Raw genomic sequence first — 25,104 nt, 5'->3', positions numbered from 1 at the left:
CCTCTCTCTTCTTCTTCTGGGACCCCTATAATACGGATATTGTTCCTTTTGGATTGGTCACACTGTTCTCTTAATATTGTTTCATTCCTGGAGATCCTTTTGTCTCTCTCTATGTCAGCTTCTATGCGTTCCTGTTCTCTGATTTCAATTCCATCAATGGCCTCTTGCATTCTATCCATTCTGCTTATAAACCCTTCCAGAGTTTGTTTCATTTCTGCGATCTCCTTTCTGGCATCTGTGATCTCCTTCCGGACTTCATCCCATTTCTCTTGCGTATTTCTCTGCATCTCTGTCAGCATGTTTATGATTCTTATTTTGAATTCTTTTTCAGGGAGACTGGTTAGGTCTGTCTCCTTCTCTGGTGTTGTCTCTGTGATCTTTGTCTGCCTGTAGCTTTGCCTTTTCATGGTGATAGGAATAGCCTGCAGAACTGGGACGAGTGACGGCTGGAAGGACTTCCTTTCTTGTTGGTTTGTGGCCCTCCTCTCCTGGGAGAACAGCGGCCTCTAGTGGCTTGTGCTGGGCAGCTGCGCGCAGACAGGGTTTCTGCTTCCTGCCCGGCTGCTATGGAGTTAATCTCCGCTGTTGCTGTGGGCGTGGCCTGGCTCGGGCAGCTGCTCCAAAGTGGTGGAGTCGCGTTGGAGCAGGAGCTGCTGGGAGGCTATTTATCTCTGTAAGGGGCCTCCGTGCTCCCTGCAGCCCAGGGGTTAGGGTGCCCAGAGATCCCGGATTCCCTACCTCTGGATTAAGTGACCCGCCCTGCCCCTTTAAGACTTCCAAAAAGCACCCGCCAAAACAAAACAACGCCCACCAAAAAAAAAAAGAAAAAAAATTTTTTTTAATTAAAAAAAAAAAAAAAAGGTGTTCGTTTGTTTTTCTTTATTCTCCGGTGCCAGCCTCAGGCCTCTGCTCACCGGTCTTTCTGCCCTGTTTCCCTAGTATTGCGGTCCCTATCCCTTTAAGACTTCCAAAAAGCGCTCGCCAAAACAAAACAGCAAAAAAGCAAAAATAAAATGGTCGCGCGCTTTTCTTATGCCCTCTGTCGCCCAGCCTCCAGTGCCTGTTCACTGTTCTTGCTGCCCTGTTTTCCTAGTATTGAGCGCCCTGCACTCTGGCCCGGATGGCTGGGGCTGGGTGTTCGGCAGTCCTGGGCTCCGTCTCCCTCCCGCTCTGCCTGCTCTTCTCCCGCTGGGAGCTGGGGGGAGGGGCGCTCGGCTCCCGCGGTGCCGGGGCTTGTATCTTACCCACTTCGCGAGGCGCTGGGTTCTCTCAGGTGTGGATGTGGTCTGGATATTGTCCTGTGTCCTCTGGTCTTTATTCTAGGAAGGGTTGTCTTTGTTATATTTTCATAGATATATGTTGTTTTGGGAGGAGATTTCCACTGCTCTACTCACGCCGCCATCTTCTGCCTCTGGATGCCTTTTATTTCTTTGTTTTGTCTGATTGCTGTGGCTAGGACCTCCAGTACTATGTTGAATAACAGTGGGGAGAGTGGGCATCCCTGTCTTGTTCCCGATCTTAGGTGAAAAGCTTTCAGCTTCTCGCTATTAAGTATGATGTTGACTGTGAGTTTGTCATATATGACCTTTATTATGTTGAGGTACTTGCCTTCTATACCCATTTTGTTAATTTGTTGAATGCTTTTTCAGTGTCTGTGGAAATGATCATGTGGTTTTTGTCCTTCTTTTTGTTGATGTGGTAGATGATGATGATGAATTTTCGAATGTTGTACCATCCTTGCATCCCTGATTTTGAATTTGGTTTGCTAATATTTTGTTGAGTATTTTTGCATCTATGTTCATCAGGCATATTGGTTGTAATTTTCTTTTTTGGTGGGGTCTTTGCCTGGTTTTGGTATTAGGGTGATGCTGGCTGCATAGAATGATTTTGGAAGTATTCCCTCCTCTTCAATTTTTTAAAAACTTTGAGGAGGATGGGTATTATGCCTTCTCCAAATGTCTGATAAAATTTAGCGGTGAATCCATCTGGTCCGAAGGTTTTGTTCCTGGGTAGTTTTTTGGTTACCAATTCAATTTCATTGCTGGTAATTGGTCTTTTTAGATTTCGGTTCCTTCTTTGGTCGGTCTTCGAAGGTTGTATTTTTCTAGAAAGTTGTCCATTTCTTCTAGGTTATCCAACTTTGTAGCATATAGATTTTCATAGTGTTCTCTAATAATTCTTTGAATTTCTGTGGTGTCCGTCATGATTTTTCCTTTTCTCACTTCTGATTCTGTTTATGTGTGTAGATTCTCTTTTTTTCTTAATAAGTCTGGAGGTTTATCTATTTTATTTTCTCAAAGAACCAGCTCTTGGTTTCATTAATTTTTTTCTATTGTTTTATTGTTCTCAATTTTATTCATATCTTTTCTGATCTTTATTATGTCCCTTGTTCTGCTGACTTTAGGCCTTATTTGTTCTTTTTCCAATTTTGATAATTGTATCTTTAGACTGTTCATTTGGGATTGTTCTTCCTTTTTTAAATATGCCTTGATTGCTGTATACTTTCCTCTTAAAACTGCTTTCGCTGCATCCCACAGAAGTTGGGGCTTTGTGTTGTTGTTGTCTTTTGTTTCCATATATTGCTTGATCTCTATATTAATTTGGTCGTTGATCCATTGATTATTTAGGAGCATGTTGGTAAGCCTCCATGTGTTTGTGAGCCTTTTTGTTTTCTTTGTACAATTTCTTTCTTGTTTTATACCTTTGTGGTCTGAGAAATTGGTTGGTACAACTTCAATCTTTGAATTTACGGAGGCTCTTTTTGTGGCCTAGTATGTGGTCTATTCTGGAAAGCGTTCCATGTGCACTTGACAATAATGTGTAGCCTGCTGCTTTTGGGTGGATCTGTAGATGTCTGTTAGGTCCATCTGTTCTAATGTGTTGTTCAATGCCTCTGTCTCCTTGTGTCTGGTTGATCTGTCCTTTGGAGTGAGTGGAGTGTTGAAGCCTCTAGAATGAAGGTATTACATTCTGTTTCCCCTTTTAATTATGTTAGTATTTGTTTCACATATGTAGGTGCTTCTGTATTAGGTGCGTATAAATGGTTATATCCTCTTGTTGGATTGACCCCTCTATCTTTATGTAATGTCCTTCTTTGTCTCTTGTGACTTTCTGTGTTTTGAAGTGTATTTTGTCTCTTACAAGTACTTCAACTCCTGCTTTTTTCTCCCTATTAGTTGCATGAAATATCTTTGTCCATCCTTTTCACTTTTAGTCTGTGTATGTCTTTGGGTTTGAAGTGAGCCCTGTAGGCAGCATGTAGTTGGGTCTTGTTTTTTTAATCCATTCAGTGACTCTTTGTCTTTAGATTGGTGCATTCAGACCACTTAATTTAGGGTGATTATTGATAGGTATGTACCTATTGCCATTGCAGGCTTTAGATTCATGGTTATCAATGGTTCCAGGTACCCATATATTGCTTGATCTCTGTTTTTATTTGGTCATTGATCCATTGATTATTTAGGAGCATGTTAAGCCTCCATGTGTTTGTGGGCTTTTTCATTTTCTTTGTGTAATTTATTTCTAGTTTCATACCTTTGTGGTCTGAGAAGCTTGTTGGTACAGTTTCAATCTTTTTGAATTTACTGAGTCTCTTTTTGTGGTCTAGTGTATGATCTATTTTGAAAATGTTCCTTGTACACTTGAGAAGACTTGTGTGTCCTGCTGCTTTTGGGTGGTGTGTTCTGTAGATGTCTCTTAGGTCCGTCTGATACAATGTGTTGTTCAGTGCCTGTGTGTCCTTACTTATTTTCTGTCTGGTTGATCTGTCCTTTGGAGTGTCCACTGAATTCTTGAACCCCTCAAAATCATCCATGAGGGCTGGAATCAAGTTATTCCAAACTCCTGTTGCTATTTTGACCTCTTGTCATGAGTCAGCACTAAGGCTGTTTTGCTTTCCTAGCATTCCATGTGTTCCCTGTACTTGCACTTTTAATTTCCTTCAACATCTTTTCCTTTGCATTTGCAATATGGCTGTTTGGCACAAAAGGCCTAACTTTTGACCTATGTAGGCTTTTGCCATGCCTTCCTCCTTAAGGATAATCATCTCGAGACTCAAAGTGAAAGATGTGGGACTCTTTCTTTCACTTGAACACTTAAAGGCCATTATAGGGTTACTGTTTGGCCTAATTCAGTATCACTGTGTCTCAGGGAATAGGGAGGCCCAAGGAGAGGGAGAGAACTGGGGGATCAGCTGGTCTGTGGAGCCGTCAGAACACACACACACAACATTTATTAAGTTCTCCATTTTATATGGGCACCATATAAGATGCCCATTTATTTGTGGTGCCCCAAAACAATTGTAATAGTAACATCAAAAGTCACAGATCACCATAACAAATATAATAATAAAGAGAAAGAAAAATTTGAAATATTTCAAGAACTACCAAAATGTGTCATGGAAACATGTAGTGGTCAAAGGCTGTTGGAAACAATGGCTCTGATAGACATGCTCAACACACGCCGTGAGCCTTCAATTTGTAAAACACGCTGTGTCTGTGAAGTGCGATGAACCAAGCCTGAGACGATGGTGTGCCTGTGTTTGCAAGTGCCCAGCTCCCAAGAGCACAGCGTGATGATTTAGCCAGCAATGTGGATTAATTTCTTTGCTTGTCAAATTCTAGCAGCTCCCTTTCTCTGGAAGGCTCTGAGCCTGGAATGCCTCCCCCATTCTTAAACAGGAGGTTAGCAAATGTAAAGAAGTGCTGAGAGTGCTATGAAGACTCCGCAGCAAAGGATGGCTTTGTCCTTGGCCAGGTTGGGAGGAGTAAGTGCTTCACTGTGAGTACATGGGTGTTTCTCCCTGGGGAGGGGCTGCAGGGCAGGCCTGCAGGAAGGCTGTGGCTTGGCCACGCAGCCAACCTGACGTTTTTTGGCCACAAGTTCTGGTTAGATCCTTATGATCACTGAGGACCTCCAAGAGCTTCTGTTTTTGCAGGTAATATCTATAATATTTGCCATGTTAGAAATTAAAACTAAGTTTTAAAGACTTGCATTATTCATAAAAGTGACAATAGTAAACATTATGTGTCAACATAAATAACACATTTTATAAAAATAGCTATTTTCCCAAACAGAAAATTCAGGAAAAGAAAGTAATCATTTTATTGTTTTGCAAGTCTCTTTTGCAAAAACCTTTTTCAAGTTTTGCAAGCCTCTTTCAAGTGTGGCTTAACACAAGAGCTAGATTCTCATCTCTGCTTCTTTATCCTGTCCCTTGTAATGTTGTGTGTCACGTAGTCCCTGAAAGAAAAGTCCACTGAACGATGAGAGAATGAAGGTGAAAAAGGCAAATAGTTGGATTTGATTATGACAATGGTTTGGAACTTGCAGACTCCCAGAAATGGTCCCCGCCCCCACCCCGGGACCACACTTTTGAGAACCACGGGTGAAACAAAAGACACTTTAGACATAAAGACTAAGGGCCTGTGTTTCTGAGTGTCTGAATTCTGACACTTTTGTGTGACCTCAGGCCAAGTGAGCCGTTCCCCTGCTGGGCTCAAGTTCTCTTATCTGTAAACATCAGTCTTGCTGAGCCCATCTTACAGGGTCCTTCTGAGGCTCAGATAATGGCCATGAAATGTTTATACACACAGAAAATGGTGTATTTATAAACACCATGACTGAGGATCTTCTGAGGTATGCTGTCATCTCTAATTGTAGGACAGCTATTTTTAAACACTGATGTCGCATCGCAGTCTCGGTTCTGGGGGCACCTTTGTGGAGTGGAGTGCTGTCATTCTTGGCTTACAGGTGAGATGCTTGAAGCACAGGAAAGGACCCTGCCCCCTGTGAGGGGACACTTGACCCCCTGTTTCCAAGGCACACTGGTCCTGGCTGGTTTGATTCAGCAGGAGTGCTCAGCTGATACAAGGCTGTATTTTTGACACACATTCAGACAGGAGATGGTGCCACCCTCAGCAGATCTTTGCTTGAATAAGTTGCCCTTAGTCTGAGTCACCTAATGGATGTGATGTGGTTTTCAGATTTGAAGACCTGAGGCTTATCCAGGCAGAGGGAACCCTTTTAGAACTCCTTCAAGTGCTGATCTAAAAATCAGCTGGTGAACAGCCCTGGGTGGTAAATGGCTTGTTTTCCTTAACTGGTAAGAGGTCTGTCCTTTTTCCCCCGAGGTGAGTTTGTACTTCTGAACTGCTTTGCTCTATGGAGCATTTACTCCAGGGAAAACAACCATCTTTCTCTCCTCCTTGGACATTCCTGGAAGCAACTCCCACTCTGATCTTGGGAGACACATCTGCCTATAAGCGTAAGAGACAAAGAACCACAGGCAGATCTTTACTTGAACTTGGTAATGAGGCAAAAGCACAAGTGCATTTGTGGCACGCTGGCTTTAAGATGTGGCTAACCGGTACTAAGGTGGATTTCAAGGACTGCTTTATACAGGTCAGGCTGAGTTGCATTCCCCAGACTCTGTCCTTTATAACATGGTTTGTTAGGGGCAGAAGCCCTCCAGCAGTTAACTGTATTTAATCGCAGTGCTTTTCTGTGGTATGACTATAGGTTGACCCTCCCCTCCCTGTCTACATTAATATTACTTTAAGGTATATTTTCCAGTTTTTGTTTAATGCTTAATTCAATTGCAAATAACAGAAATCTAGTTCCAATTAGCTTAAACAAAACATAAAGCAGTTGTGACAGTTGGGGGTGTGTGTGTTGGGGAAGGCTGTGGGGAAGTTGAAGTATAGGGTTAGACTGTAGAGCATTGCTAAGTTCAGGAGCTCAAAGTGTCACTGGGACTTCCTCCGTGCCTCCGTCGGATTCTCCCCTCATGGTGCCAGTATGGCTGCCATCTGCACCAGGCTTTCATTCCATCCTCTCAGCCATCTCAGTGGAAAAAAGTTCCTCTTTCTGACAGTCCCTTTTCAGAAAAGTCCCAGAATGAAGTCTGACATGATTCTGGTGAGACATGTGCCCTCCCTCAACTATCAAGAGGCTAGGAATGTCCATATCTGATAGGCCAGGCCTGGGTCACCTGAACCTTTCAGGGCCAGGGTGAGATCCCAATAAAATCAAGGTTGTTAACACTAGCAACAAATGTTTTGTGGCAAAAAAGATTTTGGTTTGTGGGCTCCCACACCACACTATTGTCAAGAATTGTTGCTCTAGTAGCTGTGATCCTGTGTGCCGTGGTTGAAGAACTGGGTCCACTGTATCTTACCAGGAGAAGGCTGGCCTGGCTTGGCTTTTAGTATCTTGGATGAATAGGCTTGTTGGTGGTTGGAGGTCAGCCAGTCATGAGTCATCATCCCCTGCAACACAACCTCATTTATAGAAGGAAAGGCTGATGTCCCATCAAGGCTCTTGGGGTCAGTGCCCCCTGATGGTCACACACTTAGCAGGCCAGTGGTCCCTGAATCCTCCCCCAAAGTCACTGTGGAGCCCAGTTCACTGTTTGGTGAAACCTAGATTTGATCAGGTCAGGCCTCTGCCCAAAACTCCACCATGGCATTTTACCACAATTAAAAAAGGCAAAAACCAAAATAAACAAAACCCTACTGGTATCCATCCCATCCTGTTACCTGACACCCCCACCCCCTATTTCTTCTCCCTTAAGGGGCAGTTTTAGTAGATCAGTTTAACATATCTTAGCCAATAATTTAGGTTGATTCTGGGTTTTGTGTGGTACTTGCTGACTAGCCAGTTGTAGCTATTATCTGCCTACATCCCCTGTGGAAGGTGGGATTTTAGTGCCTTTCCTTCCTCTGCCCCCACCACTAGCCACCTTTCCCATGCCCTGTCCTCCCAGCAGAATGGTGCTATGCTCAACATTGTGTTCACATTACCCTGGTCACGGAAGTGCTGTTCACAAGTGGGGCTGACCAGCAAGCTATTACTTCTCCTTTTTGTGGTAAAACACACTCTTGGGAAGCAAATTGAGAATTTGAAAAGCCCACTGTTTGTGGGGGACAGAGCCCACCCGCCTCATGAGGGACCCATGCTCCTGCTCCACCGCCACCAGCCCTCTTGCCCCCACCGTGCTGGTGCCGCTCCCTCGGCCTCGCAGCCTCTCGCTTGGGTCTGATGAGATCCCCCCTCCTTCAGGCTCGGTGTGGATGGCACTTTCCTCGGGGAGCCTGCCCGGTTATCTATCCAGTGCACAGTGTGTACACCGAGGCTTTAACATTGACCACACTGCATTGCACTTACTTATTTACTGCTTGACTTTAAATCTTGGCTGTGCCACTTCCCAGCTCTGTGACCTTGGGCAAGTTACCTAGTCACTCTGTGCCTCAGTTTCCCTATTTGTGAAATGTGAATATCAACAATAGACCCTACCTAATAAGGTTGTTATCAGTGATACACACTGATGGAATTAAAGTAATTAAAGTAAAGCAGGTGACTGTCTCATAATAAATTATCTGTGTTCAGCATTCCTCTCTCTTTCAAAGGCAGAGCTGGTGGATTGTAGTCACCAGTGCCCAGAATAGCTCTTGGCAAAGCAGAAGTCTCCAGGGGCTGGGCAGGGACCCTGAGCGAGTGAAGCAGGCAGTGTGATTCCGGCCCTGGGTGCAGACTGGAAGGCAGTCTGCGTGAAGGCAGCGTCTTCTGCTTTACTTCTAGCCAGTGGTCGACAGGTAGGAATGGGGCCCAGGGTTGCCAGATCATCTGATTTGCTGTGTGTTTGAGATATTTGAGAATCCATATATTTTTAAATACAGATTTTTCTGACTGCTTGTATACGGCACACAGGTCAAAAGCCCTGAGCCTACTGGCCTATAGGCCACTGGCTAAGGGCCCAATTCTCATTTTATGAAGGAGGTCTAGAGTGATGGTGTGGCCTGCCCTGGCACACACTGACTTGGCATCAGTTTCTCACTTGTGATCTGGGTACAGCCTCTCACAGGACAGTGACCGCAAGGACTCAGCTGTGCATGTGAGTGTTTCCACAGTCTCTGTCCACAAAGTGTGATGGTTCCCACTCCCGTCCCGTCAGCCTGCCTGCACAGTGTGACGGTTCCCACTCCCGTCCTGTCACTCTGCTTGCACAGCGTGACGGTTCCCACTCCCGTCCCGTCACTCTGCCTGCACAGTGTGGCGGTTCCACTCCCGTCCTGTCAGTCTGCCAGTCCAGTGTGGCGGTTCTCACTCCCATCCTGTCAGCTACCCCTGCCTCAGGGAGACCTCATGATGTTTCTAATAGAAACATGGGTCTCTTTATGCCAGGGGAAAATGTGTACATTTTTAAGCACCTATTATGCACTATTAGCAACTATTAGGTGTTTTACATTCACATTTTCCTTTATTACTCTAAATAGCCTTCCCTATGAGATGGAAAATAACTATTTTATGGGTAAGAAAAATGATTCGTAAAGAAGATACCTCACAGATGAGGTTTAAGACATCACAGACAGAGGCTTAGGGAGATTGGATCTGTGTCTCTGATAAAAATCCCAGGCTTCAGACAGCACGTGCCCCCCTGCACTGGAAGGCCAGTCCTGCAGAAGCCCTGTGTGGGGCCGCACCAACGCATCTGAGGTGCTTCATCTGCAAGACAGTCCTGGGCTTGTTCTCTGTCTTCAGGAGCTGCAGCGGATGACTGCAGGCCTGGCTGGATGGGAGTGAAGGCAGGGAAAGCGAAGACAACAATAACACAGGACTGGAGAGGGACCAACACCAGACTCAGACGTCAGATGGGGCTCAGAGCTGAGATACCCCCGCCCCAGGTAGAGGCCATCTGCTCACATGCTGGCGGGTGGCATTATCTGCAAACCCATCCTGCAATCCCATGCCCAGTGTGATAGAGGGGAAGGAAATTAGAAGTGCTCAAAGCCTCCTTCACCCCTGGGAGCTGTCCATTGGCTCAAGAAGCCCCTGCACATGGCTTCTTAGAAATAGTTTTCAGATAGTTACTTGTGGGGTTGACCTTTGCAGGCAATGGAACACATGTGTTTTACCAGCAGGGTGGCTGTGTGGTCCTGCGGCAGCCCCACTGCCAGTGGTCATGAGTTGGTCCTTCTCTATGTACCGGTTTCCCCTCTCAGGCACACACACACATATCCCGAGGTGTGGCTGTGTCAGACAAATACAGAAGGGAAAGGAAGGGGGCGGTGGGATCTGTGCAGTCCTGACCTGACCCTCCAGTATGTCTCCCTAGACCTAGGGCTACATTTCTCTCAATTTTTTCCTCTTTGTGATGTCCATTGATCTGGTTTCTCTACTTTCACAATGTGGCAAGCAGGGCATGCCCCACATGCCTGTACCTCCCCTGCAAACTCTTCCCGAGGCCGCGTTGCTGGCGGCTGCCTCCAGGGTGCGAGCGCACCCTGACCTGTGACCCTTCTCCACAGTCCGGGCCCCACCTTCCTCAGCCACTGGCCCGCACCATGCCACTCCCTCTCCTGCGGCCAAGCTCGGCTGTGCTGCCTGCTCGGGCATCAGTGTTTGCTCTCGCCGCCCCAAGTGCTTACTCAGGCTTCAGGCTTCTGTGTGGTTGTCGCCCCTCTGAAGTGTTCCAGGGCCTCCCACTGATCGCCTGCCTTGCCCTGCGAGCTCCCCGCCGCCAGGCTCTGTGGCACCTGTACTGTCCCCATCCTGCACAGATCCTGCAGTGGCTGTGAACACCTGCCTTAGCCACCACACTGGCCGTGCCCAAAGGCAGAGACCGAGCACGAGGCCCACACAGGCACTGGCGTGTGGGAACTTTGCCCTCAGTGTGTAATGTTGCCCACGCTGTATGGTGGAGGACTTGATGGGGGGATAGGAAACGGTGCCATCACGAAGGACTGAAGCCTCCAGGGCCAGCTGGGCTGGACACCCTCCCTGGGGACCTGGACAGAGCTTTTTAACTTGCGCCATCCAGTGTGATCTAAATTAAACACATCTCAGTCTCATTTCCTCAGTCTCAGTAGCCAATTTCAAGAGCTCAGCCAGGTGGCTGGCAGCTGCCGTGCTGGGCAGCCCACGTCCAGTGTGGCGGGAAGCTCTGGGTGGTGCCGCTCTGGACTGCCTCCCACAGGTGTGAGTTGAGGGGTTTGCAGGTGTGCGGGCCTCCCTGGTGTTTCTGGTGAGGAAAAGCATACTGGCACTCCCTTGCTAAGCCTGTGCTGTCCTCCATTTCCCGCTGCAGGATGTGCGCCAGAAGTTCCGCTCAGTTCTGGTGGAAGCAACGGTGAAGCTGGATGAGCTGGTGAAGAAAATTGGCAAAGCTGTGGAGGACTCAAAGCCCTACTGGGAGGCGCGGCGGGTGGCAAGGCAGGTAAGGTGGCCCCACAGCAGTGCCTGTGTTTGGGTGCACGCCATCTTCTGTGTCTCCCACTGGAGACTAGAAGCACAAGTCCTGACCGGTGCGGAACAGCCAGGGCTTTGTGAGCAGCTGCCTCTGAAGTCAGCCTATTTTCCCCACAGTCTGCCTTGACTCCAGCTCTTGGTGCTATTAATAGCATGGGTGCTGGCGTTTGGAGGCCCAGTGAGTGGGTGCTGGTACCGCCTCGCTCCTGGAGGGGGGCCCACGTTCACCTGGCAGGCAGCCGGGCCGGCCAGTGCGGAGGAGAGGATATGCCCGGAGCGCGGCCTGCTCCCCGCCCTCCCGCAGTGGCTGCCTGTCAGGATCAGGGGCCATACGCCCTCCCTCACGCCTCCCTCCTGAATGGGGAGTGGTTCACCATTTGCTTCTCTTGAAATGTTGGTTCTTCATCCTGAGATCCCAAATAGGCAACTGAGGGAGGAGGAGCAGAAGAGGGGCGGCAGAGGGAGCCTGGCAGGCTGCTGGCGGGCTGTGTTTCAGAGTGTGTCTTCCTTGGACCGTCCCTGCTTGTGTCCCATCCCTGCTCTGGCCCAGCCCCCTGCACAGGGAGGAGGGGAGTCCCAGCCCTTCCTGGGGCCTTTCACATGCCTCTGCCCACCATTGGCTGTGTGTTGGGCATGGTAGGGGAGATGACGGGAGAGCGAACTCTTGGGAAATTAAGACCCAGAAATTGGGGAACACATTAAGACCAGACCCATGGAGGGTGAGGGGCCAGGGCTTGAGCATTCTTCCTGTCTGCCCTGCCTCCACGCACCTCTCAGATTCTCATCAGGGGAGCCCCTCACTGCTTTTGGCAGTTCAGCTGAGATCCTAGCTACGTACTTTGCACTCTGAGCCGTCGAAGCTGCTTTCTGGTTGGAAACTGCTAGACAGGTGGCTCTATTTCTCGACACGGTGGCTGCCTGGAACCCTTCCTCCTCTCCTGGCCTGCTGAGCTCAACTGTACAACGTCATGGAGCCAGTTACCCGCTGGTCTGCACTGGGGCTGAGTGGCCACCGGCCTCTCCACCTTCCTCTGGGCCCACCTGGGCCTCTAGATTTCCAACGAGGTGAAGCCCTCCCCCAACGATACTTAGTCTCCAGGAGTTCCCCAGCCCAGAGGCAACCTCCCTCCAAAGTGCTGTGTCCCCCCATCTTCAGGGCACCCTAGGCCTGGGGTGTGACCCCCACTGTGGCCCAGGGTAGAATTCTTGACCTGAAATTGCAGCATGAAGAGTTCAGGTTAGGTTTGAAGAGAAATTTCTTATAACTTAATGAAACCATTGTGTCAATACTGAGGTCACGAAATCTCCTTTTCTGAAAGTCTTCAGCCCTTGAATGGATAATTCTCTGATTCTTCTGAGCCTGCAGACACCTCCTGAAAGCACCCCTGTGCCCATGTCTCCGGGTGCTCTGAGAGTGGTCTGTTAAAGCCTCCCTGGGTTTCCCCCTGGGTCCCAGACAGAGCTGACCTTCGTTTTGGGGCCTGTGGAGTTGGGCCTCCGGGCCCCGCTGATGTGCGGCGGCCTCCTTTGTGCGAATGTCAGACATGCTCCTTCTCAAGTCTGGCCTCATTGGCCCTTCTGTTTGTCGTCAGCCCCAGAATTTGCACAGTATGCTCCGCCATCTGCTGCGGGTTTCTGCTCCAACGTCACCGTACAGCAGGGCCTTCCTGGGCTGCCCACTACCTCTGCTACCCCATCCCTTGTCCTGTGATCTCCTTTTTCTCCACAGCATTCCTCATCATCCGACTTGCTCTTGGTTGCTTGTTTACAGTAGCGAACTCTGCAAGCACAGGGAATTGGCATCTGTTTGCTTCACTGCCATGTCTGCAGGGCTGGCATATGGAAGATGTTCAGATACTGAGCACATGAATAAATCAACGAAGGAACACGGATGAGGAGGGTGACAGGCCACCGGTGGCCCAGCAGCCCCCAGGCCCTCCTTTTGGCATTTTGGGCTTCTTGTCGCCATTGCCTTTTCCCGGCAGCCTGGCCGTGTAAGAAGGGGATTGGAGTGCAACAGGCAAATCCCGCCTTGTCTGGGTTGGCTTCACCCAAATCTCGTTTGGTGGGTGGGTCCCCAGTTGGCTGTGACATCTGGAACAGATTCCACAGCCTCACGTCTTTTCTGTACCCCAGTCGTCTTTGATGAGAGAAAAGGTGGGAGGAAACGGGGTGAGGAGAGCCACACTGCTGGGCAGCAGTGACTCCTTGCTCGCCTCCCTTCTCTGGGCCATGAGAATGACCCTGACAGTGACTGAGCCCCTGGGCAAGCTACTGAGTCCTCAGGTCTGATCAGATAGTGCCCAGACTCCGGTGACTGACTCGCTGTCAGCTGGCAGAGCCCAAGATGAATGTTGAAGGCTGCCTGGTGTTCCACCTGCAAGGCATCTCCTTATGCTCCTGACTTCTTGCAGGGGTGGGGGCAGGAAGAAGGGCGGAGAAGGCTCAAAGCGACCCCTACCTTCAACCCCAAGGGACTGTGTTGGTCCCTAGCCAGGGTACTGGAAGGATGCCCGAAGGCTAAGGCTGGCACCGGTGCCACGTTCTGTCTCTGTGTGGCTGCGTGTTTGTGCACCGGTGCCCTCTGACCTGCAGGCCCCCCTCCAGCTCTTGCCAAGTACGGCTTCCTGTCTTCCTCTCTGGTCTTATCCCCTCCCACTTCCTTTCTGTATTTTCAAGCCCTCTGACTGGATATAGCAGGAGTGGTCTCTGAGAGATGCCTTCAGAGCATCTCCTGCATGTTTGTATGCCCATGGGCACTGTGTTCCCTAGTCCCCGGCATCCTTATCCATGAAACAGTGATGGTCATGGACCAGCTCTGGCCCTGTCACAAGGTCATTCTTAGGACTCAAGCGAGAACAGTGTGTTTGACAACAGAATCCTGCATGAGCTTTGGTCTCAGCTTTGTTAAAAAAATTTTTTTATTGTAGAAAATTTAGGGAAGAAAAAAAACCCCATACCTTTTGTTGATACTTGATATATCTCTCCTATTCATGTTCATTGTTTGTTTAAGAGCTCACCCTGTAGTGGTGTGTATAGTGTTTGGAATGCCCGCGTCCGTCCCGCTTCCGTTCTCCGTCCGTAGAGTCCCAACTGGACAACAGACATCTTGTACAGCTTGGTTTTCCTTAGGCAGTTTACAGAGATCTACAGTTGTTGTGCTGGTAAAGAAATCATATCTGCTCATCAAAAATTTGCAGTAACTTGATTGTTCCTGATTTCCATTCCGTTTCCTACCTATGAGTCAGATCCAGCCCTGTGATCTCAAAAACCCAGTCCAAATTCTGCCAATAGGAGGTAGAAGAGAGCTATTTTTTTACCCCTTGGGCAGGGGTGGAGGCTGAGAGCTGTCTTTGATTTATTTGAGGGTTTTCGCCCTTAAAGCCAGGGCTTGCTTTTAAGGCTGCTTTGACATGTCGGTAGCCCATCTGGCCCTCAGTGCGGGGGATGTTCTGACAAGGGGGTGAAGCTGCGTGACTCAAGAACGGCGGCCTGTTTCTTGTCTGCTTTGCTGTCTGGGTTCTGACTGGTCTGACAGTGGTCCTGGGCCTGTCATTTTATCACTGCAAATCCCAATGCTTATTTTTTTTCTTTTTAAAAAATTATGATAAGCTACACAAGGACCCATTTTAACCGTTTTGAAAATGTATGATTTCAGTAGTGTTAAATACATTCATATGGTTGTGCAAACCCACTCCAGTTCCTCTTTAGAACTCTTTCATTTTCCCAAACTGCAGCTCTGTGTGTATTAAACAGTGACTCCCATCCCTGCACACACCCCTCGACAGCCTTCCTCTTTCTGTTTCTCTGAACTTGACCACTCTGTACCCCATGGAAGTGGAATCACGCAGTATTTGTGACAGATTTATTTCACTTTGCATAATGTGTCAAGGTTCAACTGTGGTGTAGCTAGTGTTAGAACTTTTTCCTTTTTCCTTTTCTATTTTTGTTAAGGTATCACTGATATACACTCTTATGAAGGTTTCACATGAAAAACATAGTGGTTACTATATTCACCCATATTGTCAATCCCCCTCCCCCATACCCCACTGCAGTCACTGCCCATCAGTGTAGTAAGATGCCACAGAGTCACCACTTGTCTTCTCTGTGCTGCACTGCCTTCCCCATGGCCGCCTCCTCACCCACCCTACCTCACCCCTCCTCTGTGGTAACCGCTAGTCCCTTCTTGGAGTCTGTGAGTCTGCTGCTGTTTTGTTCCTTCAGTTTTGCTTCGTTGTTACACTGCACAAATGAGGGAAATCATTTGGCATTTGTCTTTCTCCACCTGGCTTATTTCACTAAGCATAATGCCCTCTAGCTCCATCCCTGGTATTGCAAATGGTAGGGTTTGTTTCCTTCTTATGGCTGAATAATATTCCATTGTGTATATGTACCACATCTTCCTTATCCATTCATCTGCCGATGGACACTTAACGTTGCTTCCATATCTTGGCTATTGTAAATAGTCTTGCGATAAACATAGGGGTGCATATGTCTCTTTGAATCTAAGATCATGTTTCCTTTGGGTAAATTCCTAGAATTGGAATTCCTCGGTCAAATGGTATTTCTATTTTTAGTTTTTTGAGGAACCTCCACACTGCTTTCCACAATGGATGAACTAGTTTACATTCCCACCAGCAGTGTAGGAGGGTTCCCCTTTCTCCGCATCCTCGTCCCCACTATGCTTTTTTAATTGTCATGACCATTCAGGCATTGATGCTGAATGGAACCCACGCATGTAGCCCCTTTCCTATAGCTTTGTCATGCACTGTGGACCTAACTTGAGCCCTTACTGGAGTGGCCTTTTGTATGGATCTGCACAGTTCCTCTTCCTTTTTCTGGGTGAACCAAACTGTTGATTCAATAACATTGAGCTCACAGCCAATGGCACCGTGACTCAGCCTGAACAAAGCTTGTCTAACCTGTATTTTCTCCGGAAGTTACATCCCAACCTTCTGCTCTTAAGAACAGACAGCACTCTTGTCTTGAGGGTCAGTTTAACAGCTGGATCACCAGGAAGCACAAAACTGTGAAGAACGTGGCACTAAACAGACTGAGGTGGACAGTTGTAAACAGTATGGGAGCTGAAACATACCTCAGCTGGGAGGGTACACGTTGAGCGACTCAAAATCTGTTCCTGCTCTGTGTGTGGGTCCTTGGAAACCCTGAAGTGCTGTAAATATTGATTTGGGGGGTTACAAGTAAATGGTAGTGAGTAGACAAGTTCGTAAATGTAGAACTTGAGGGATGAGGGTCGCCTCTGCCCAGCAAGCAGAGAGCCCTGGGGCGCTCATTTTTTAGAGGGCCGAACACAGTACAGGGTGGGTGGTGTGAGAAAGAAGCCAGTGGTGCGAGGACATCCTGTCTGTGTGTGTAAAGCCCGGGGGAAGGGCACACTCAAGCTCCAAAGCACAAGAGAGTCTGGATGGAAAGGACAAAGAGACGAGACCTCAGGAAGCCAGCATGTAACTGGGGTACTTATAGGGCTCAGGAGCCGATGGAGGCCTGGCAGCCTCAGCCTGGCCCCTAGCAGGGGTGACAGGCTGCCAAGCTAACAAGCTGCCCCAGCGGGCTCGTGTGTGGGGCTGCCATTTGCAAAGTGGTTCAGGCATTAACACCAAGGCCTATGTCCCTACACTGAGAGCAGCACCAGCCTTCGGGACGTCACTGAGCCGGCCCTGTGTGTGCTGCTCTGCCGCAGTGTGGCCTGTCCTCTCCTTTTGTCCCCATATTACAGATGAGGAAACTAGTCTTGGGCCCTGAAGACCACAGTTGGGGTCTTTACAAAAACCTTTCTGGTGCTGAGAGAATACAAAGGGAGACTTTGACGGACTAGGGGTTAACTATGTCAGAAGTGAGTTGCAGGGAACTCCAGGGTCTGACCTGAATGGCCAATAGGGAGTGGAAAGAGTGGGGGTCCGGCCTGGGGAGAAGGTGGCGAGGTTCCTCTCCTGAGTGTCAGGCTGTGACGGGGTGCCTGTCCGGGAAGGCCGCGGGCACGGCAGCATAGCAGTCTGAAGGTGGGGAGCTGGGAGTCAGCATGTGGAGGCGACAGTTCCCTGAGGAGGGAACATGGGGAGAACTGAGTCAGAGTTGGCAGGGGGAGACGAGGGGCCGAGTTTAACACCCTTTACTCCAGACACTTCCCTGAGTGCTTCGCATGTGTGAGAGAGGCGCTCTCTGGGGGAGGGGAGTCAGAGGAAGCAGCAGACTCGAGGGTCCCCACAGTCCTCATACTCTGAGGGCCCGCTGGGCTCTGGGCCTGTCCTGGTAGGGCCCTTGTGTACAGCGAGGCTTTGCGAGGGGGCACTGTCACGGTCCTCCCAGGGAGGGAGGTGGTGAGGTCACGGCCTGGCTTGCAGCCCTCATGAGCAGGAGAGGGAAGATTTCCCCTTCCACCTGCTTCCAGCTGCCTGGGGCTTGGCCCTTGGGAGGCATTTGGTGACTGTTGGAGAGTCTGATACATCTTAGGGGAACAGGTGGGAGAGAGATGGCAGCCCTGGGGTGACTGTGAGGCCCCTGTTCCAAGTAGTGCCGGCCCCCTGGAGTTTCTTCCCCTTGGGCGCTCCGGCCCCCTTCTCTTGGGACTTTGTCACGCCTCCCTGCCCTCCTGCCTTCTGGAGCCTGGGCTGAGAAGGTCGGCTCAGTGACGTCCGTCCCCACAGCCCTGACCGCGTCCCGCTGGGGGTCCAGAGGCCAGTTCTGGGAACTGCGTCAGCCGCCGCCCATGGGAAGGGCAGGCATGTGGGTGATGGGGCCCCTGTCCCACCGCTGAGGTCCGGGTGATTTACAGCAGGAAGCGGAGTGGACTTGTAGCCTTCCCTCGCCTGCAGAACCATGTCCTGCCTTGCTTGGGCATTCTGCGGGGGCAGCAGCTGCGATTTGGAAGCCTAGACTCTTGAATCGAGGTGGGGTCAGCGGGGAGATGACCGGGCAAGTGTTCCTGACAGAGCAGAGGACGTCTTTGGGGCTTCCACCCGCTTGGCTGGCTCTGCCTGCAGAGTCCCCTGCTGGGTGGGCAGGGAGTGGTATGGCCCTGAGCTTTTCCCTTCAGCTGGGTGCAGTAGCCGCTTGCATTTGACCCTCCCCTGCCTGGCAGGTGTCAGGAAGCCGGGAATGGGGGGCAGGTTCCAGGCAGCATCTTGACCAGGCGTGGCATGCTCATGGTGCTTCCCGCCACCTTGTCAGCTGGGAGCTTGGTCAGTACTGTTCCCTTTTCCTTGTCTCCTTTGCTTTCCCCTGAGGCAGGGCTGGGTCCTGGTAGGTGCGGGTGACGTGCTTCCTGAAGATAACACATGTGGTTTGTCGCTGCAGGTTAGTGGTTAGAGGGGAGGTGAACTTCTGTACTGTGCCCGAAAACAAGAGGCTCCTTGGATGTTTCTCTTTGATTTTCCTTCCTTCCTTCCATCTTCAGTAAAGTAGTTGTATTGACAGTGACTGTCCCTTCCTTCCCTGTGTGCACCTGCCACGTTCTCTGCAAGGAGCCCCAGGATGACTGGTTTCTAAGCTGAAGAATATCAGAGTAAGGGATATACTTTTGCCACCAGTTTTGTCAACATGAATAGGCTTTTTTTATGTTGCCAGGCAACAGGGTTTGGTCCCCGGGCAAGTGGTGACGCCTCTGCTTCTTGGGCGCAGTTTGGGCTCCCCTTTCTGTCCCCTGCTGTCCCTGTGGGACACGCTGCCGGCCCGCCCTCCTGCCCCTCTCCTCTCCACCCTGCCCGGCCTCTCCCAGTGGGACATCGTGTTCTGCCCCTCTGTTCCACGAGAATCTGCCCTGCAGGATGCGGTGGGTGTATTCATGCTGAGAAGCAGGTGGCTGATGAGACTTAGAGATTTACGTTCTCACTGGGTGTTCAAGTAGTCCTGCTTTAAAAATACTCCCATTGCTCAGGACCATCTTCAGCCTGGTGGGAGACTGCTGATCCCGAGTTCAGGGTTTACCACACAACAGGAGCTCTGGACGTGGGCTAGGGACCCACACCCATCGCCGAGACGGGAGAGCTGAGAAGTTCAGGTGTGGGTGGACGTCCACCTCCGTGTGCTGGGATGTCCCCGCGGAGTGTGAGCCAGGGGCAGGGATGCAGGCAGAACACGGGATGCCAGTTCAATCTGAGTTTCAGGTCATTTTTTTTTAGTATGACTCTCCCATGCATTACTTGGGATGTGCTTAAGTAAAAATTATTCTTTGTTTGCCTGAAATTCAAATTTAACTGGGAGTCCTGTAATTTTATTTGCTCAGTCTTGCAGCCCAGCAGAAGAGGGAAGCTGTGGTTGGGTGTCCACCAGATGAAAAAGGTAGTGCTGGAGTCAGCCGCTGCTGCCCAGGGTTCCCGGGGTCATCGCGTGCGGAGTTCAGGCAGGTGCTGGTCTGCCTTTGCTGTTCCTCAGCCTGCGGCCTTGGGCAGGATGTGTGAATGCGCACGTGGGAGTGTCCAGCCCACGTGAAGAGAACTCAGTGTGCTCACACTACTGTCATAGCTGCTGCTAAGCTGGTGTTTTAGGGTAGAATGGGGTTTCTAAGATGAGCATGGAGTCTGACCTTTCCTCTCTCCACTAACCCTTCCTGGCGTGACTGCTGAGAGCTGGTCGGCTCCAGACAGACTCTTTTGGGGCGTCTTGGGAGCCGTGCTGACTGGGTCTCTTCTGAAGGCTCTTTCAGGGTGGGGGCTCCTGACCTGCTCTTCCGTTTCTGTCCCCCGTGGCCTGGCATGCCTCCTTCCAGCTTCCTCCCCATCCCCGTTCTTGAATGCCTTTATTGGTCAGCTGAATCATTTACCATTTGCATATTCATGTTTTCATTTAAAACTTAGATGCCAGGGAGGGCCTCAGAGGCATTCATTCTCACAGAGGAAGGAGTGCCTCTGCTCCAGGTAAGGCAGTGGTCACTTGTGTTTAGGAAGCCTCACTGTGTGTTTCACTTTGAAGAAGTGGTGTAAATAGAAGTAAAATAAAGATACTAGTTATTCATCAGTCAGGTGCATTTCCCAGCTGCAAAGCACTGGACCGCGGAGAAGGCCGTAGGCCTTTCGTTTCTAAAAACTGGTATATCCATCTTCTGAGGCTCTCTCATTCTTTGAATGTAAGTCTCCATCTTGGGCTCAGGCCAGCTGAGAGCAGTTTCTCTTCATGCCGAGCAGACTGGGAGGTCCGTTCGCAGGGACCCAGACCCTCACCCAGAGTGGCTGAAGGCCTGTACTGGGCTCCTGGGACGAGCAGCTGTGAGAGGAAACCACGGGCTGTAAGACACTGTGTCAGTTGATGCGCGTTTCTCTTCCGTCTGGCCCTATCCCAGTACCCAAGGCTGTTAGAAAATGTGCAGATGAAGTTCTGTAGCCTGAAATTCTGAGGTTTGCAATGCCCTGTGCATGAAGTAATGGCCTACATCTTGGGCCCACCAGGAATTGCATTTGGTTGCAAGTAACAGAAGATTCAAAAACAGTTGCTAAAACACACAGGGATAACTTGTCTCACCTAAAAGAAGACCTGATTTAAGCAGGCTAATTTGGTGTTGTGACTCCATCGTTATCTGAGGCCCAGTGTCCTGTTTATTGTTCAGTGCTAGGATGTGGGTCCCATCCATCCTCAAAGGAACCTCAAGGTCCATGATAGTTCCAGGAGCTCCAGCCATCACATCTGTGTTTCAAGACAGAAGGAGGAAAATATGGGGGGAAGGGACATATGCCCCTTTTATTTTAAAGAGTGAACTTGGAAGTCTCAGCACACTGCTTCTGTTTTTGCCAGACCCTAGTCACACAGTCATGGGGAGCTCCCAGGGGGCTTGGTGTGGCAGCAGAGTTATTTCTAAGGATGGAGGGGAGGATTGATACTGGCAGGCAGGTAACCGACTGTGCTGTGGCTTACCTGTCCTCTAGAAAGGTTCTGGTGGGAAGGGGTTAGAACTGGGCATGGGACCCCTTGGAGTAGGGAATTGAGTAAACCCTCTCTCTGCCAGCTGCATTGCTTCCTCCCTTTATGATGAGGAAAACTTCCTGTCCTTTATATCGTGTTGGAGACCTGTGAGTGAGGAAAAGGTATGAGAGAGAGAGAGAGAGAGTGAGTGAGTGTGTGTGTGTGTGTGTGTGTGTGTGCGCGCGCGCGTGCGCAAGTCACACAATCCATTCACAGTTTCTTTTAACAAATGCTAATTAAATGACTCATTTCCCATTGCCACCTCTTGGGTGGAAGCCCTCGAATCTGGCCTGGACTCCTGAAATAGCGGTCGGTTGGTATCCCTGCCGCCTCGTGCCCTTCCCTGCCCTCTGCCTCCCAGCTGACTCTTGCCAAGGTCAGTACTCCAAAAGTCCTGCTCAAAAACTCCAGTGCATGTGATGGTTAATTTTGTGTCAGCTCGGCTGGGTTACAGTGACTGGGTTTCTGTGAGGGTGTTTATTACAAGATTTACATTTAAATGATGGGATTTGAGTAAAGCAATTGACTTTGGTAATATGGGTGGGCCTCCTCCAACCAGGTGAAGGGCCTCCCTGAGCAGGAGGGGATTTTACAGCAGAAGCTGTCAGACCCCACGTGTGGCCTTGGTTTCCTCCTGGTGTCTGGCCTGCAGGCCCGCCCTGCGGTTCGGACATGCCAGCTTCCCTAGCCATGTGAGCGGCTCCTTATCCCTCATCTCTCTCTATGGGCACATGATGTTGGCTCTGTGTCTCCAGAGAACCTGATACAGCCCTGCTGTGGTCTGTAGTGACAACCCAGGTCTGCGGGCAGCGTGCAAAGCCTTCCAGTCTGACCCATCCACAGGCACCTGCACTCTTCTGTCCTGTGCCCCACAGTGCTTCCCCGTCCCCGCCACTCCTCACTGCGGCCATCGTGTTGTTCATGCACAACGTGTGTGTACATCATGGCATATTCTGTTCTCTGCCCGTGATGTGTTCCTCCCCAGATGGACTGACTCTGTGATGTTCAGAATGGTTAGCCGTTAGCCACATATGGCTATGTACATTTAAATTAATAAACTTAAGTAGAATTAAAAGTTCTGTTTTTCTGTCTCACTAGCCACCCACATTTCAAACGCTCATTGGCCACACAAGGCTGATGGCTGTTATTAGATAGAGAACATTTCCGTTGTTGCAAATAGTCTGTTGGACAGCACCACTTAGCCTTTACCCTCTGCCTGATTAAACAAAGGGTGCAGGTCAGTGGACCTTTTACAGCCCCTCCCTGCAACCCCTCCCTCACTAAGCTTTCCTTCAGCTTTGCTGCTTTGAGAATTTGATGACAGGTGTGTGCTATGAAAACACACATGTGTGCATGAATTATGAACAGAGTTGAGGTCATATGCTCTCCTGAAAGGCCATCCATGCTTACTTATGGAATAGTTGACACCTCCGCGCCGCTTACGGAAGCGGCGGTATGCGGGCTCACTCACTGGTCCTCCAGGCAACTCCCGGAGGGAGCGGCTGTTGTTACCTGCATTTTGCAGATGGGGACACTGAAGCTCAGAGAACAGAAGTATTCAGGGTCTCCTAGCTAATGAGTGGCCAGCTGGGACTTGACCCAGCAGCCCGAGTCCCAGGCCAGTGCCCCTATCTCTGAGACAGGGGCCGTGGACCCAACTCTGGAATCTGAGCTCCTTGAGGGCAGAGCGTTGCCTTCACCATTGCAGACCATGGGGCCGAGAGAAGCTAAGGGAAACACGTGCCGGCAGGAGCAAGCAGGGAGTAGGTCAGCTGTGGAGGCTTATGGCAAAATCTTCCAGCCCTGGGACCTTGGCCTTCTCCCCCTGGGTGTCCTACCCTTTTTCTTTCTTAGTTCCATTGGCTGCAGTTTTTTCCTAACCCCTCAGAGCGGGACAGGCCCCCGAGTCCTCAGACCTGCTTTGCCTGGCAGTGCCCAGTGGAAAGGTGGGGGTGTGCCAGAAGCTCAGGCTCTCTCGGCGAGCCTCTGCCATGCCAGTGGGTCTGAGCGCACCTCCCTGAGCTGGGGCCCAGCTGCTGCCCTGGCTCCAGCCCTGTCACAAGGCCATTTCTGTCATTTCAGAGATCTATTTCTGAGGTCCCGCGTGAAGTGGTGCTGTTTCCTGAGGCCAGATGGGCCTGGGATGTGTGTGCCCTGTGCCCATTGCCCTTTCCCACAGCCACACTCATATCTTCGCCCTTGGATTGCAACAGATCCCTTGGCTCTTACGCAGACCCTGCTAAGCAGTAAGGCATGTTGTGCTGACTCTTACTTACATTAAGCCCTCATTTTCATCTGTGTCCCCCTGACCTCGTGTTCCTGTGGAGATCTGCTGGGTAATAAAAATTAAGCCTCATCGTGTGGACCCATAGCCAGAAAATGGGTTGGAGGAGGGGGTTGACATTTCAGTGAGTCGGTGCTCTTTCGGCTGTGCCTACGTGGGCCGGGCAGCACATAGTGCCAACTAAGCCGGCAAGGTCTGAACGCCAGGGAGTCGGGAGTGGCAGCCAGGGGCCCTGACTGGTGTGGGGCTTGGCAGAGGACCTTTGTCAGCATAGATTCGTCACTGTCCTGCTGGCAGGGACTCCCATAATGTGGTCACTGCCCTCTGGAGTTTGTAGTCTTGTTGAGAAGGGGAGGTGAATGGTACAGTAATTTAAGGCATGTCAGTATGTTCCTCTGGTGGCAGTTTTTGAAGTGCTTTTCTACATACATTCTCTTATAAAGTGGCAAACTATTGAAATAAGTATAGAAACTTGGTCCTGTGAATTCAGAGAGGGTAACATTTCACCCAGGACCGAATTTCCTGAAGACCTACTGGGTTATGTATCATTCAGTTTGGAGGAGGAGAGGTGGGGTGGAATTATTCAGATCTTGAGAAAATGGTACACCCCACAATTTAGTGTGTGCAATTAGGCCATTATTCAGGTGAGTTTTCACATCATGTAAATGGGCATTTCCAAGGGTAAGTGCACCCAGGGAGACATTAATCTGAGGGTGTGTGCCACAGAGGAAAGAAATCCCAAGGTGTGTTACGGTGGCTGATGCAAGGGAGTTTGCTGCTTACCATTTGTACCCTAGCTTGGTATCTTAATTAAATATTTCTTAAGCATCTACAGCGTATCAACCACTACGCTAGGATTTGGGAATTAAAAAATTCAGTAGCACAGTTCCTGCTCTCATAAGGCTCCCTGGGCCACGCGGCAGAGGTCACAGGGGCTCCGCTCCAGGCCGCGGCCAGCTGGCTGTCGCTCGTCATTTGCACGTATTTGTGGCCCTGGAGGTACATTGTCTTGCTGTCCCTCTCCTCTGTGCTCTCCCTTTGGGCCCCTTTGTGGATTTCTCCTGGCTAAAAGTAGGAAACCCTTTTCCCAACTATCCTTTCCCATTGCCGAGTGAGTTGGTGGTAATGGAAGTCCTCTTTCCAGAGGGGGTGTGTCCCCTGCCTCTGGTAGTGGCAGCCTCTTGGGGGTGACACCAAGCGGTTGGGTAAGGCACTAGCTGGTGGGGGGGTAGTCCTGGCCAACAGGAGGGGGCTCTCCCAGTGAGAAGCTCCTGTGTGCAGTCCAGCCTGGCCCTGTCGGGGCTGTGGACAGATACTCCCAGAATTTCTTCCCTTTTTGTCTCAGAGGCAGGAGGAATGTAATGACTTTGAGCCCATTTATTTCAGTTGTGGTATAAAGCAGTCTCCAAATGGAGATGAGTGGAGACCAAGATTAGCTCGTGAAAGCTTGACATGGGGCACATCCAGCTGAATGGGCAGGTGGTGGGGACGGCTGGAGGCTCAGGGCTCTCTGGCTGCCCCTTTGCTCTGGACCCAGAGACTTGGTTTCCCTGTGATGTCTGCCTCTGACACCAGTCGGCCTCATAGTATTAGTTCCTAGTGGTGAGAATGTAATTTGAAGGCATTGGAGTCATTGTTTTGGGTGGCTCATAAACCAGTCC

General features: G+C 50.1%; 1 protein-coding gene across 4 annotated transcripts in view; it reads left to right on the top strand.

Annotated features, from left to right (window-relative positions):
- SH3BP5 (SH3 domain binding protein 5) overlaps positions 1-25,104 on the top strand; it is a 72,697-nt gene that overhangs the window by 24,918 nt on the left and 22,675 nt on the right. For 2 of the 4 annotated variants that reach the window (XM_036900978.2, XM_036900980.2), the window contains exon 3: positions 11,087-11,215. The exons of the other annotated variants lie outside the window; for them this stretch is intronic. In XM_036900978.2, the coding sequence (XP_036756873.2) occupies positions 11,087-11,215 (129 nt within the window). The remainder of the gene's footprint in view (positions 1-11,086; positions 11,216-25,104) is intronic. 4 annotated transcript variants of the gene reach the window in all.

Source organism: Manis pentadactyla, chromosome 14, assembly GCF_030020395.1.
Source record: "Manis pentadactyla isolate mManPen7 chromosome 14, mManPen7.hap1, whole genome shotgun sequence".
NCBI lineage: Eukaryota > Metazoa > Chordata > Mammalia > Pholidota > Manidae > Manis > Manis pentadactyla.
This window is presented reverse-complemented; position numbering and strand designations above follow the sequence as displayed.